Source organism: Scyliorhinus canicula, chromosome 15, assembly GCF_902713615.1.
Source record: "Scyliorhinus canicula chromosome 15, sScyCan1.1, whole genome shotgun sequence".
NCBI lineage: Eukaryota > Metazoa > Chordata > Chondrichthyes > Carcharhiniformes > Scyliorhinidae > Scyliorhinus > Scyliorhinus canicula.
Window position 1 is genome coordinate 45,173,407 of NC_052160.1, and position 14,582 is coordinate 45,187,988.

At 43.7% G+C, this 14,582-nt stretch overlaps 2 protein-coding genes across 3 annotated transcripts in view; one reads left to right on the plus strand and one right to left on the minus strand.

The window, feature by feature from the left end:
• The first annotated feature begins 4,071 nt into the window (after nucleotides 1–4,071).
• Nucleotides 4,072–11,471, plus strand: pld6 (phospholipase D family, member 6). The gene is made up of 3 exons (XM_038821098.1): nucleotides 4,072–4,552; nucleotides 5,443–5,746; nucleotides 11,289–11,471. Exons 1-2 carry the CDS (start codon nucleotides 4,141–4,143, stop codon nucleotides 5,676–5,678), a joined length of 648 nt encoding a protein of 215 aa, XP_038677026.1. The 5' UTR covers nucleotides 4,072–4,140; the 3' UTR covers nucleotides 5,679–5,746; nucleotides 11,289–11,471.
• The window catches only part of LOC119979096 (protein outspread-like), a 295,919-nt gene continuing 290,731 nt past the window's right edge, over nucleotides 9,395–14,582 (minus strand). For both annotated transcript variants that reach the window (XM_038821092.1, XM_038821093.1), the window contains exon 24: nucleotides 9,395–13,065. In XM_038821092.1, coding sequence (XP_038677020.1) covers nucleotides 13,006–13,065 — 60 coding nt within the window. In that variant the 3' untranslated portion in view covers nucleotides 9,395–13,005. The remainder of the gene's footprint in view (nucleotides 13,066–14,582) is intronic.

Sequence of the window (14,582 nt, forward strand, 5' to 3'; positions counted from 1 at the left end):
AGGAGTGTCTGTGTTCTGAAGCAGATAGGGTACGGGAGAAAAATGCAACGGGCCTCCCTGCCTGATTTAAAGTGGCTGCTAGAGCTACCTCTGAGGCGTCGCTCTCAACCTGAAAGGGAGTGGATTCATCCACCGCCCGCATGGCTGCTTTGGCGATGTCGTCCCTGATGCAGCTGAAGGCCTGGCACGCCTCAGCAGACAGGGGAAATAGTGTGGCCTTGAAGAGTGGGCGGGCTTTGTCCGCATATTGGGGGACCCACTGGGCGTAGTACGAAAATAGCCCCAAGCACCGTTTGAGGGCCTTGGGGCCATGGGGGAGGGGGAGTTCTGGGCCCAGGACTCCGTTCTCCACGACGTAGCCGAGGATGGCTAGTCTGTTTGTGCGGAACACGCATTTCTCCTTGTTATATGTAAGGTTTAATTTTTGGGCGGTCTGGAGAAAACGGTGGAGGTTGGCGTCGTGGTCCTGCTGGTCATGGCCGCAGATGGTAACATTATCCAGATATGGAAACGTGGCCCGCAGCCCATACTGGTCTACCATTCGGTCCATTGCTCGTTGGAACACTGAAACCCCGTTAGTGATGCCGAAGGGAACCCAGAGGAAGTGGAAGAGGCGGCCATCGGCCTCGAACGCCGTGTAGTGGCGGTCCTCCGGGCGGATTGGGAGCTGGTGGTATGCAGACTTCAGATCCACCGTGGAAAATACCCGATATTGGGCGATCTGGTTTACCATGTCTGCAATTCTGGGGAGGGGATACGCGTCTAGGAGTGTAAAGCGATTGATGGTCTGATGGTCTGGCCATAATCGACGACCATGCGGAATTTTTCCCTGGTCTTGACGACCACCACCTGAGCTCTCCAGGGACTGTTACTAGCCTCTATGATCCCCTCACTGAGCAGCCTTCGGACCTCCGTTCGGATAAATACCCTATCCTGCAGGCTGTACCGCCTGCTGCGGGTGGCTACCGGTTTGCAATCCTTTGTGAGGTTGGCGAAGAGAGGAGGGGGGGGCGATGCGCAGCGTGGCGAGGCTGCAGATAGTGAGTGGGGGCAGGGGCCCGCTGAAGCTGAGGGTGAGACTCTTGAGATTACATTGGAAATCCAAGCCTAAGAGGAGTGGCGCGCAGAGGTCAGGCAAGACATACAGTTTAAATTTGGAATAGCTAGCGCCTCAAATCGTTAGGTTTGCTGTAGTGCGGCCTTGGATTTGGATGGAATGGGAGCCCAGAGCGAGGGCGATAGTTTGGTTGACGGGATAAATAGGGAGGGAACAGCGTCTTACCAGCTCTGGGTGTATGAAGCTCTCTGTGCTCCCGGAGTCGAAGAGGCACGACGTGTTGTACCCGTTGATCTGGACCTCCGTCATCGAATTTCTGAGATGCTTGGGGCAAGATTGGTCGAGGGTGACCACGTTGAGTTGCGGGCCGCGTGGTGGGTGCCTGGGGGAGTCGAATTCTTCCGATCGGGCGTCCTGTCGAGTAGATGCCACTGCGTTCTGGCGAGCTTGATGCAGGAACACTGCGCTGAGTTGCGGGCCATGTGGTGACTGCCCGGGGAGGTCGTACTCCTCCGATGAGCTGCTTGAGTCTGGGGATGCAGCTAGGGCCCGTGGAGGGTGGTGATGAAGATGCCGTCCAAGATGGCGGCCCCCATGAATCGCACGTGGCCGGCCACATGGTGGAGGTTTGCCAAGATGGCGGCCCCCATGGATCGCACGTGGCGGGAGGGGGCGGAGCCTGAGCGTAGGCCGCAGTGTTTCGGGCCCCACGGGCCTGCTGGTGCTGGGGGCGATGTTTTTGGACTGTTGGGGTGTTGAGGGCTGGGGCCCTTCTGCCGAGGCACACTCTAGCATAGTGGCCTTTCTTCCCGCAGCTGCTGCAGGTCGCGGATCGGGCTGAGCAGTGCTGCCTTTGTCCACAGAAGTGGCAGGCTGGAGCAGTTGAATAACTGGTTTGGGGAGCTGAATAGTGGCAGGCTGGAGCAGTTGAATAACTGGTTTGGCGAGCTGAGTAGCTGGCTGGGGGAGCGGGGTAATTATCTGGAGCAGCTGGATAGCTTGAGTAGTTGACTGGGACAGTAGGGCGATCGGCTGTGGCAGCGCGATAGCTGCACAGGCTTTGGGGGTCCTCAGGTCGGGGGCCCATGCAGGGTTAGCGGGAAACGAGTTGAGGCTGCGGAAGGAAACTTCCATTGTGAAAGCAGCCTCTACGGTAGTCTCTAAGCCCTGGGCCCCATTTTCTAATAGTCTCTGGGGTACATAGTTTGATCGAAGGCCCGCTACAAAAACGTCCCACACAGCAAGCTCCCTATGTTCGGCCGCGGTTACAGCCTGGTAATTGCAGTCATTTGAGAGATTGTTCAACTCGCGTGCAAATTCAGCTAAAGTTTCAGTAGACCGTTGTCGGCGAGTCGTGAACACATGGCGGGCAAAGACCTCGGTCATGGGCCTAATATACATTTTGTCCAAAATCGCCAGCGCTGCAGCGTAGGAACCGGCTGGATTTAGTTGTGTCGAAATTCTGTGGCTTACCCTCGCGTGCAGTAGGCTGAGCTTTTGTTCCTCCGTAGTTTCAGCGGTGCTGATCTCGGCCAGGTAGGCCTTAAAACATTTCAGCCAGTGGCAGAAGGTTTCTTTCGCCTCTGCATCCTGCGGATCGAGTTCTAGACGTCCTGGTTTTAGAGCGGATTCCATGCTTTACTTCGGCAGCTTCTTAAGTGTATTAAATTGATGAAACCATCAATTCAGCGAACACGTGTAGTTGGATTTGAACAGAGGCTTTAATACACTTACAACAGAGCCAGCCTATTCGTCGTTGAACTTCAGATGAACTGCAGGCTGGCTCTAAGGCACTGATCTTTATACATCGGTCCCAGGGGGAGGAGTCCTGGGCAGAGCCAAGGGAGGAGCCCAGTACAAACTCTTGCGTACTCCCAGAGCAACTCCCCCTGGTGGTCGGATAGTGCAACTGCACTTACAATGGTGGATAGTGAACATATATACACAGTTATATTGGCAACTATACACAACATTGATCTTACAACGGGTAGGTAACGAACATATATACATGGAGTGATATTGGCAACTATATATAGTGTGAATCACATTCACCACAACCACTTTATAATGAAAATGAGCATGCTACTTGCTTTCCTAACTGCTTGCTGTGTCTGTGTATTGACTTAGCGATTTGTGCACAAGGACACCGAGATCCCCCAGTTCTCACCGAGATAACATTCAGGCTTGGGCTAATAAATAACAAGTAACTTTCGCACCACATAAGTGCAAGGCAATGACCATCTCCAACAACAAAAGATCTAGCCACTGCCAAGTGACATTACCATTGCCAAATTTCTGGGGAAGGGGGTTAACCATCGAGCCGAAATTGAACTGGACCAGCCATATAAATATTATAGAACAGGTCAAAGACTGGGAATTCTGAAGCAATAACTCATTTCCCGATTCACCAAATCCTGCTGTCCACCATCTTGGTCAAGGCACAAGTCAGGAGTGTGATGAAATGCTCTTCATTTTCCTGGATGAATACAGCTCCAACAATACTGAAAATGCTTCACACCACCCAAGACAAAACAGGCTGCTTGATTGACACCCTTCCAAAGGCATTCTTTCACCACCCAGAAGGACATGGGCAACAGGTGCACGAGACTAGCATCACCTGCAAGTTCCTCTCCAAGTTGGAACTGTATTACGGTTCTTTCAGTCATAGAATCCCTAGTGTTGTTGCCCAAAATCTTGGAACCCCCTCCCAAGAAGCACTTTGGGTGTTCACATGGACCATTGCAGTTGAAGAAGATGGCTCACCCTCACCCAAGAAGTAAATTAGGGTGAGGCAATAAATGCTGGTCTAGCCAGTAACATCAACATCCTGTGAATAAATACATAAAATGGTGTTCCACTTTTCCTACTAGTGGCCATTTCTCCACAATATGTTTCATCTAGTTTTATGGGAAAAATCCTCACCATTTTCCTCCCCAAAGCCGGTTATCTTGAATTGAACGCCACGGTTGACGCCTTTACGTCATAACGTTCAGATTTCTATTGACGTGTTTACGTCAGGCGTCCTGCGAGAGTTTGGCGCGCGCGGCACGTGCTTCGGTTTGTGCTCGGTGAAAAGGGGCTCCATGTTATTAAAGGCTGTGTCGGCCTGGCGAGGCCTGGTTGTGGTGGTCGGCCTTTCTCTAGCAGCCGAAGGACTCTATTACCTAATTTCTCACCTGAAGCGGCTTCGTGAGCGGCGGCCGGCACAGGTGCTTTTCTTCCCGGCGCCGGTGACCTGTGTGCGCCCACTGCTGCTGTCGAGTCCCGGCCATTGTAGCTGCGGCCTGTCGCACCAGGAAAGCGCACTGAGCTGCCTCACCCGCCTGCTGCTCAGCGCTCGCTGCTCACTTGATGTCTGCGTGTTCACCATATCTAGCCTGGAGCTGAGCAGCACGGTGCTGGCGGTGCATGGCCGTGGTGTGCGGGTCCGGGTCATTACCGATTCCGACTACATGGCGTTGGCGGGCTCACAGGTCGGCACCTTCAGGAGGGCAGGTAAGGGAATTAGAATTTAAAGCGACCCACCTCCCTCTGTGAACGCCACACCCAGTTATTCAATTGTTCGCCTGCATGATGTACAAATGACCTGGGATTAGGGTCAATTGTGGATTGGACAGAGAACGTTGTAGAGACGAGTTTAGCGTTATCTCTTGGCTCGAGCCAATATGTGTGCATAGTTATATGTTATTAATAAACACTGTTTAACCATGCAAGACTCAAAACCTATTTGTGAGACCTACTGATCACCCAACATTGATTTTATTGAGATTCTGGGGGTCTTGATAGGGCAGATGCTGAATCAAAGAGCAATTTTCTGTGAACTTTTTGATCTTTGGAATTCACTATCCCAGAGAGCAGTGGAGACTGGGTCAGTGAATATATTCAAGGCTGAGTTAGACAGAATTTTAATCCACAAGGGAGTTGAAAGTTACGGGCAAGCAGGAAGATTGAGTTATGACCGTAATCGGATCTACCATTATCTTATTGAATGGTGAACAGGCTCGACGAGTTATGCTTCTAGTGTACTCTGTTCTGGCTGTTGATTCATGGTCTGCAATATTAATGAAATAACTTCCAAACATGAGATGGGCATGAGCATAAATGTACAATCAGCAATTTTGCAATTGTTCTAATGATTCATGCTCATTGCTTGCATGTGGTGTTCTGCTACGACCAGTGCATTGTTATTTTTTTGCTGACCACCGTACCAATGTGAATTGCATATTTGGGTGGAGTACAGTTGACAAATGTATCACAAAACAAACATACATTTGTGAAGTCAGTGCACACTAGCATAAGCTGCCCAAAAGTTTTTGTTGTTCTTCAGAGAGGATTTAATGATACAATTTAACTGAAGAGAATCTAAAATTGCTCTTTGTTGACAGGTATAGAAGTCCGACATGATCAGGATACAAACTACATGCACCACAAATTCGCACTAATTGATGGATTGACCCTTGTAACTGGATCTTTGAACTGGAGTGCCCAGGGCATTTTTGGAAATAAAGAAAATGTAATTATAATTGAAAACACTGATATTGTGAAAGCATTTGTAGAAGAATTTGGACAACTTTGGAATGAATATGATCCAGCAAAGTACAGCTTTTCTCCTCAAAGATGAATGGAAACCCATTAGATTCAGTATGGATTCTGCTGTTGTCCTTTGGCAGTACTATTGGAAACGGGCAGGTAATACTTAAAATGTCTCAATTTCAACTGGATAAATGTTTGACCTTGGAACTACATTTCTGTGAATCACTTGCATTTGTGAGAAAAAGATGAATGACAGAACAACATATGTTAAGACACATGCATTTAAAAACTGAAAATGTGAATTGTGTAGGAACTCTATAAATGCAAGCTGTTGTAAATATTTTATAGTGCCCTTATGTAATCAGACAAAAATTAAATAGTTCTGATTTGAAGGGTTTGAGGTTATAGAAATATGATTTATGTTCTTGCAAAAATTGGGTTCTTAACACCAGATTATTCACTTCGCTTTGATTTTAACAGTACTGTAGATTGACAGCAGCAAGAGAATAGTTTGCAGTAATCATGTGTAATGGAAGTATTAGTTTTAGCATGTGTAGCTGTTGCACTTCTAGTTTTAAAATTTGTTACATTTTTGAACTGTTCACGATGTTTCAGAAAAGGGCTTAATATTATTGGTTAGAATACTGTGCTTTGATCTGGGTTAAATGCAGCAATAGAAAGCAAAGTCACCCAACTAATGGAGGAACCCAAATTAAAGCTTTTAGATTGCAAGTTTTAAATTATTGCCAAGTAGTTTCTTATAGAGGAAGATCGAACCTCCATGGACCCGCATTATATTTCATTGCAGTTTCTGCTCCACTCCCTGACACTGGGCTTGGCTTGTATTTCATGTGGGCAATCAGCATACATCAATAAAATCATATGAAAGGCAAATGGTCGGCTTAATGCCCCTCACCCTACATTATTCTATCCATTCATTTCCATTTTTAATATGCCTTTATGCTTGCAACTTTCCAGCATTAGAGCAAAATTAAACTGTTGTACATAATGCTAGTTATAGCATTGCAACACCCTGGGCTAGTGTGTGGTAAATTCCAGCCCCACACGCCCTGGAGTCCCAACACAAGTGAATGTATTCCTGAGATCTTTGACCCGTGACTGCTCCAATGACTTATAGGCACCAGATTTGTAAGTAAAACTTAATAATTTTATTTATAACAAGATATAAACATATAATGGAACAATGGTGTGCTAACTAATCTAATTATTCCCCTAACACTGTCCCACCCTCCACCCATACACACACAAGACAGACTCACAATGGAGATAGGGAAGGATCAAAATAATGGGGATTAAACAGGGAATGAGAGATGAGTATCTTCATTGCTGAGGTTGTAGTCTTTATAGTCAGTGATCTTCTTGAGACACTTGGTTCGGGCCATCTAGATTGTGCCTTAATTTAATACCCGCAGGCTGTACAATGTCTTTGGGCAGTCTCTTTCGCTTTTACTGACCTGGGATTTGGACAAGATCCCCCTCAGGTCTGTTCAATTCTAACTTGCGTCCACCAGATGGGCTATCAACCATACCAACTTAAATGTAAGATTCTTAACCTGGGAATTTTAAACGGATTTTCAAACAGCCCCTCTGCCTGCAGAAAGGTCTTTACCTGAACCTTCAGAAAGAATCCAGGTGAGAGAGAATTGAGAGCTCTGACTTCACATTTAATTAATGGAAATGATTATTTGCCACATGTTGTGCAGAAAGAAGAACGTATTTAGTCACAAATCATCAGATGAGAGATATCTGATTTAGCTCCCAAGCCTCTTGATCAGGAGTGGAACTTTTACAGGCTGCCTAGAAAGACGGCTTGTCCTCTCTTAATCGGATACTAAACTTTCACAGGCTGGCTGGAATGCATTTAAATTGCCGGGCATAAAGCTGATAAAAGGAAGGGACACAGGTTTTGACGCTCACCCAGTCCAAGCAGAACAGAAAACAAAAATGGAGTCGGCCTTCTTCTTTCCAGAATCTTCTGAAGCACTCTACCAATCAACAGTGAGAACTGAGGGCAGCATGGTGGCACAATGGTAGCACTGCAGTCCCAGTGGAGTTTGCACGGGTTTCGCCCCCACAACCCAAAGATGTGCAGAGTAGGTGGATTGGCCACACTAATTGCCCCTTAATTGGCAAAAATGAATTGGGTACTCTAAATTTTAATTTTAAAAAAAGTGAGAACTGGACAAGTCCTGGAATTTCTGAAGAGTTGATTGGCTGCTAGCCAAGTCTATCAAAATGACATCACTGGACTATGCCACACAGCACACCAGACTGAGGGGAGTGCGTGGGCCAGTCCAAAAAGCACATTAGACTGGGGGTGTTTCAGATTAAACCTGAAGTCTGCAGAATTATAGAATCGAACATAACGGAACATAATGGGGATTACACAGGGAAGCAAGGTTTAAACTTGAGGTTCCTTACAATAGTCTAAATGCATCCTAACTAAATGGAGATTGAAGCAGTCAACACTTTTTTCCCCCTCTAGTGAATAGAACAACCTGTAATTTAACTAAGGAGGACTTCTCCTGAGGTACTGACAGTATACAGAATGGTGTCTCGCCATGCAAGGTCTTTGCTCTGAGTTTAGAACTAAAGTAGCTGTTTGGGCACAGTGGAGGGAACTTTATTCTGAATCTGATTGTGCTGCCATGAGTCCTTGATAGTGACAGTAGAAAACAGAAATGGAAGGCATTCCATTCCCAACTTTGACTTCTACCTGAAGAGATGGAAAAATATTTGCAATAACTTTAGGCTATAATTCCCAAATTAGTGAAGTCTATGTCCAGAACTGTTTTGTTTTGCAAAAAATGTCAAAAGAATAAAGGTGACTGAAAAATTCTTGAACCATTGCTAAATCAGGAAGATCAAAGAATTAAGTGGCAAAACACTGTTTAGAATTAAACAAACTGTTGTGCATATGGAAAAAGTCTGTGTCTGCCTTTGTCCCATATCTGTATTCTCTGAATTCTTTCATTGCTACACCGTAGTGGATCATAGCACTTGTACCAATATCTGGCAGTTTAATTAAGCCGGAGCCAACAACTTCCTTTTGTAGTATTCTCTAAATTTCCAAGAGCATTCCTCCTGCTTTGCCTGCGTGCCGATATCAGCACACTGCACTGGTTGATCATAGTATGGATAGAAGAGGACAGATTGTGCATCAGTTACAATAACAGTAAGCACAAGAAGCATTACATACCTAACATGTACTAACTTTACAAAACACTGTGCATTGGTCAATATTGGACAAATCATTATTTGTTCTAAAACACATTGTTTGAAAGAAAGTAAAAACATAATAAGTAGCAATGAGCTAAATTGCCAGATAACCTGTTTTAATGATGGGCTAAATTTAAGGGCTAAATCTTGGCCTAGACCTTGGAAGACCTCCCCATCTCTCCTGGGAATAGTGGCCTAGGATCTTGCATGTCTGCCTGAAACAAAAGCTGAGGCCTTAGTTTAACATTGCAACTCATCTCCATCAGTGCTTCTACACAGTTAGCCTAGAATATGCATTCAAGTCTGAAGTAAGATTTGAACCCTGACTCCAAGACAAAAGTGTGACCACTGAACCAAGGCTGATAACTTTTATCCTCAAAATTTGAAACATACCCCTGTCACTGCTTTGACTCTGTCCTTTTAAATATTGGCGTGTCTAACTGCAAATCCATAGCTGATGTCTTGAGACCTGGGAAACTTCCTTGCTCTGAGAAAGCATCCACATCTCTCATCACCACACTGCTGAGACCAGCAGCATACTAAAATTAATGCAATTCAGTCCAGGATTATTACTCCTTTTTAATTTAACATAGCCAAATATTTGTCCTATCAAAATAGCCTTTAAGAATTTGTGCCTTTTAAGCAGCACATTTGAGTGTAAAGGGAAATGCACAAATAGGTTATTGTTTTGAAACTAGCCGTCCAAATAACCAGGTGGCACCTGAAATAAAGCTGTAAATTTAAAGAGCATACATTTTAAGCAGAATGTTTCTTTATTGTCACTGTGTCAAAATCCTAAAGCTCCCTTCCTAACAGCATCATTGTTGTGTTCTTACAACACATGGATTGCAGCAGTTCAAAAAGATGACAAGGGCAATTAGGGATGGCAGTACATGCTGGTCTAGTCAGAATCCCATGAATAAATAAGTAAAATAATCTAGCAACAAACATTCTCTTTTGCCCTGTTCAGGGAAGGTGTATTTGCATTATCTTTGTGTAGGTGATTATATTTCATAACTGAGCACAAGGTGAATTCTGAGAAATTTGAATTCCATTTTGAGTCAGGTGATGGACAGAAAATGTCAACAGGTGAAGAACTTTGGGTGGAGCTGTTAGATATTTCGTTAGACTTGAAGGAGGCATGAAAAGATAGTGAAGAAATGAAAAATATTGCTGATCAATAAAGTATGGAGGTAGGTGGTCAAGATGTGTAAACACTTTGGGATATTTTCCTATGATAACGGCACTATATAAATGCAAGTTGTTGTAGTAAACCAGCCATTACATTGTAAGGCATTACCATTACATACAGTTGTCAACAAAACATGAATTTAGACAATAGGTGGAGATTGTTTTTTTTTTAAACAAGTTGGGAGAAAAGAGAGCCCTGGGAATTCCCGAGTTGATGTGAAAAGAATGAACTAACGACTACTATGACATAAATCTATATATGGAAACCAGCCAGCTTATGAAGACCATTTGGTAGTAACTCGAACATAAATTGCAACAATTATTTAGCCCTCCGTTCTAGTCATCAAGAAACAAGGGATTTTGCTGCAAGTCCATCATCTCAATTCGATGGAAAGATATTAATTCACACCAAGGAACAAGGGAGATGTTTGCGCACTGTTGTTATTGGAAAGAAAAGCCAGGAGTCTGATCTTCAGTGGCAAAGTTGAGTAACTTGAAAAAACCTGGAATTTTCAGCCTGGAAAGTAGGTGTCAGACGTTTTGCATTTATATTTTTCATGACCTCAAAGTCTTGAAGTGCTTTATAGATAATGTAGCACCCAAAAGATATCTGAAGGTTGGCATTGCATCAGATGGATGCTGTGCTTCTGCTGCTATTAAACTACTGGCTGAAAGATTGAAATCAGTAATTTGGGCTGAATGCTTCAACTCCTACAAATGATGTTTGTTAGGGTTGTCATCATTGGAAATTGGCTAATCATTTCTGAAGAAAGGATTATGGCATTGTAACATATAAGAGATTAACAGTGATGCCAGTACTGGTGGTTCTAGTCAAATCAGTGTTTTAATGTGAAAGTCAGTCAGCACAAGCTTCCATTTTCCTAACTATAATTAAGTGCCTTAAGTTACAAAAAGACAATTCAGTAGCAAATAAACAAGTTGTCAGGTCAATAACATTCATTAAATGTAATATTACTGACAATTGTGCATCTACTCTCAGGTAAAGTTACATTTTGTAATAAAAACTTTTAAAAACTAAAGTTTGCTTCACAGAACAGACGGAGGACAAATATAGAGGTCTTTTAGAAAGTACTTTTTTTTTAAAAAAAGGTGGAACAGTTTTTGACTCTGGTTCTGCTGCACATAAACCACATATATACAGAGTTCAGTAGCACAATTTGATGCAAAGTCTGCATATTTATCATCACTCACTACAATTAATATTTTTTTATCTCCGTTTTTGCATGTGATCCTTCGAACAAAACAGCCTCGGGAACATTGCATTTACGGAGGGCGAATAAATTCGATGAGGTTAGATGGGCTGAGAGTAAACCATCTGTCCTGGCAAGCAGTCCTGTCACAAATAAGCTGCATGGCATGTGCTGTATTTTCTATAATCCTTTGTGTTCTTTGCGTCCTGTATATAAACTGAAGTGTTGATTTCAGTTTGAAATATATTTAAGACTAATTCTAACATGATGGATGTGTCAAATGCTGGAGTAGCTCAATGTTTCCAGCTGCCACGTGAAACGTTAGTCCTAAATGATACATGCACGTGTATACTTCATGTATATAATTAAGGGCATAAGCCCATTGTTGCATACATTGTACTCTTACATATTACAGGGAAGTTTGTGTTTTTCTACTTTTAAAATAAAAGCCAAAACTAATTTGCATAATTGTTGTTCTTTCAAACTGGGTTTTTCACTTTCGGAATGGCACCCATCAACAGTAAGCACTCCCAGATCAGGGACATCACAGGTGAGAAAATTCAAAACTTGCTCAAGCACAGCTGTGACAGTTAAGTTCCTTCCACATTTCCCCACGGGTGAGCCTCAGTGACGCTATTGCACCATTTAAAATTTCCATTCCTCAATGAGCTTGTCAATTTAGTTATTAAAGAGCAGTTCTTATGGAGGTGAATGATGAAACAAACTCAACTTTGATTCACATACATGAATTAGGTTTGGGTTTAAAGCTATCACATTTGTCTTTTGTTGCACGTGATGTTTACCTTTTTTTGGGTGCTAAACAGCCTTGGATATAGCAGACTATAGCAGGATTCCCAGCACCCATACCTGAGGCAGGAGATAGGCTCCTTATTTACATATGCAAAGGATTCAACACCTGCTTGAAGCCTCTGCAACATTAGGTGCAATTGGAGAATCTAGGCTATAAATTGCTGCGGGTTGCAACCAAGACAAATATTTAAAATGTACTGCACACCCTGACACCACATTAAACCATGCAGCGCTGCTGGACAGCTCCTCTTTCACTGGCCACCAACATTCCTTCCCTCCCAGTCACGACCATCCTTCTGACCTCTTTGGGTTGATAGTCCAAGCTGGTTTTAGGCCAACATCAGTGAGAATGGCCACACTGTCAGAGCCTGCCATCTAAGAACAGTAGCAAAAAGCAATCCTATAATGATCCATGGCCTGTTGTCAATTCATTGGGTCTTGTGTATGCTGCATACTTCTCTTCAAGCTCTGATCAGGGAGGAAGGAGTTCTATACAAGGCTGCCTTCTGGATGCCTTGCCAGAAACAAAAAGGAAAATAGGATCAGTGAGCCATGACACCTCCTTTCTGCCTCACTATTGCACCACTTGAAAGGTATCCATTTTTTAGGAGACTGGGCAATAAACAAGCCCCAAGTGTAATGGACAGCCAAGTCAGCTTTACTTTGTGTAGAAAATAGGAATTTTCCTAAAAGTAACAGGCAGAAAGAATTCCAGGTTTTAAAACAATTTTTGGTTATTTTACTCAAGGGAATCATTGGTGTTGAACATAGGTCAAGTTTAATTTGAAGACATGGATTGCAAATGATTGTTAATTAAGTTTCAATTATGGGTTAATGAGCATAGTCAGGATGAACCCCAGATGTTTGTTCCCAATAAGATTAATGATTCCTATGTGAGGCAGTCTATATTTAATTGAAGAGAGAATAGCCATGGCTTGAGGGAATGTTGAATGCAGCAATCCTCTAGTCCTTGGGTTCAAAAAGCTTCATCCGTTCTTGCACTGTGAGACCTTCTTTCAGACTCTATAGAGGAAAAGGGAAACAATTTATCCATGTTATTTTAGCCAGTCTTATTCACCACAAAAAAACATGACGCTTGCTTTTATCCAGAATACATACAGGATTGCAGTCAATGAATTAAATATCCTGGTTAAATTATTACTGTTGAGAGTTGAGTGTAACACACGATTAATAAAATTTAGGGAGTAAATCTATCCCTTAATGTAGAAATGATACAACGTGCATCAGTCTCTGATCTTTCAAAAATTACGATAGAAGACATACATGAAATAAGTCAGACTTTGTTGCAACACATACTACTGGCATCAAGCAAGATGGAGTTTGTCAGTCTGAATAGTGCCTTTCTTAAGGACAATTAGGCATAGGCAATAAATGCTGGCCTAACCAGTAGCACCCAAATCTCAAAGGAATAAAACAATTCATGCAGGAACCATGAATTACATGCAAGTTTCAATCTGGTATAATCACACATGCTGAACTGTTCCATGTTTCATACATAATTGTTTTCATGCGCTCATTTTTAAAAAAAATTTCTATTTCATTGAAGATTTCATAGATAACACAATCTAAACCAGTGTTATGCAAAGTCGGGGGCACGACTCGCGGGCGGGTGTCGGGAGGGTCGCGGAGCCCCCGATCACGCAAATCCCTGCACAGCAGCCGCCTTTTCATAACGCCAGCTGCAAGCGGCCACGAACATGTTTTTTAAAAAAAATAATTCGGCCGATAATTGGGCACGCATGCGCAGTGCGGCCGCTATTTTTTTTTAAACGGTTGCAGCTTTTTGTTTTACATGTTCTGTAGTGGTTTTTATTCATTTTTTTTTTTTTACAAGTTTGGGGGGGGGGGGGGGGGGGGGGTTTTATTCATGTTTTTCATTTATTTTACTCATTTTATTTTTTATTTTATTTTTTTACAAGTTCAGGTGGGGGTTATTTGATAAAATTTAACAGGGAAAAAATTCAGAACTTTGGACAGATGGAGACTCCATACTTTCCGACACTGGAAGACTTCACCTTCATCCCAACAGGTTCCATTGGAGGAGCGTGTACGAGGGCCAAAGAGACCCAAAACCATTTCCTCCATTTTTGTCAGCAGCAAACCAGGTAAGGGAAAATGGTGGGTCGCGCAGGTCGGCCGGCGTGGGTCGCGAAGGTTGGCCGGTTGGTAAAAATGGGTCCCCGGAAAAAAAGTTTGAAGAACACTACAACACAACTCTGAAAACAGTTCAAACATGGGCGTGCTAATAACACAGAACATATAGAGCAGTACAGCACAGAACAGGCCCTTCGGCCCTCAATGTTGTGCCGAGCCATGATCACCCTACTCAAACCCACGTATCCACCTTATACCCGTAACCCAACAACCCCACCCCCTTAACCTTACTTTTATTAGGACACTACGGGCAATTTAGCATGGCCAATCCACCTAACCCGCACATCTTTGGACTGTGGGAGGAAACCGGAGCACCCGGAGGAAACCCACGCACACAGGGGGAGGACGTGCAGATTCCACACAGA

Excerpts from the sequence above, each read along its gene's own strand:
- pld6 (XM_038821098.1), top strand. The coding sequence starts at position 4,141 with ATGTTATTAAAGGCTGTGTCGGCCTGGCGAGGCCTGGTTGTGGTGGTC. Across the intron at positions 4,553-5,442 it reads CGGCACCTTCAGGAGGGCAG|GTATAGAAGTCCGACATGAT; the intron begins GTAAGGGAATTA and ends CTTTGTTGACAG.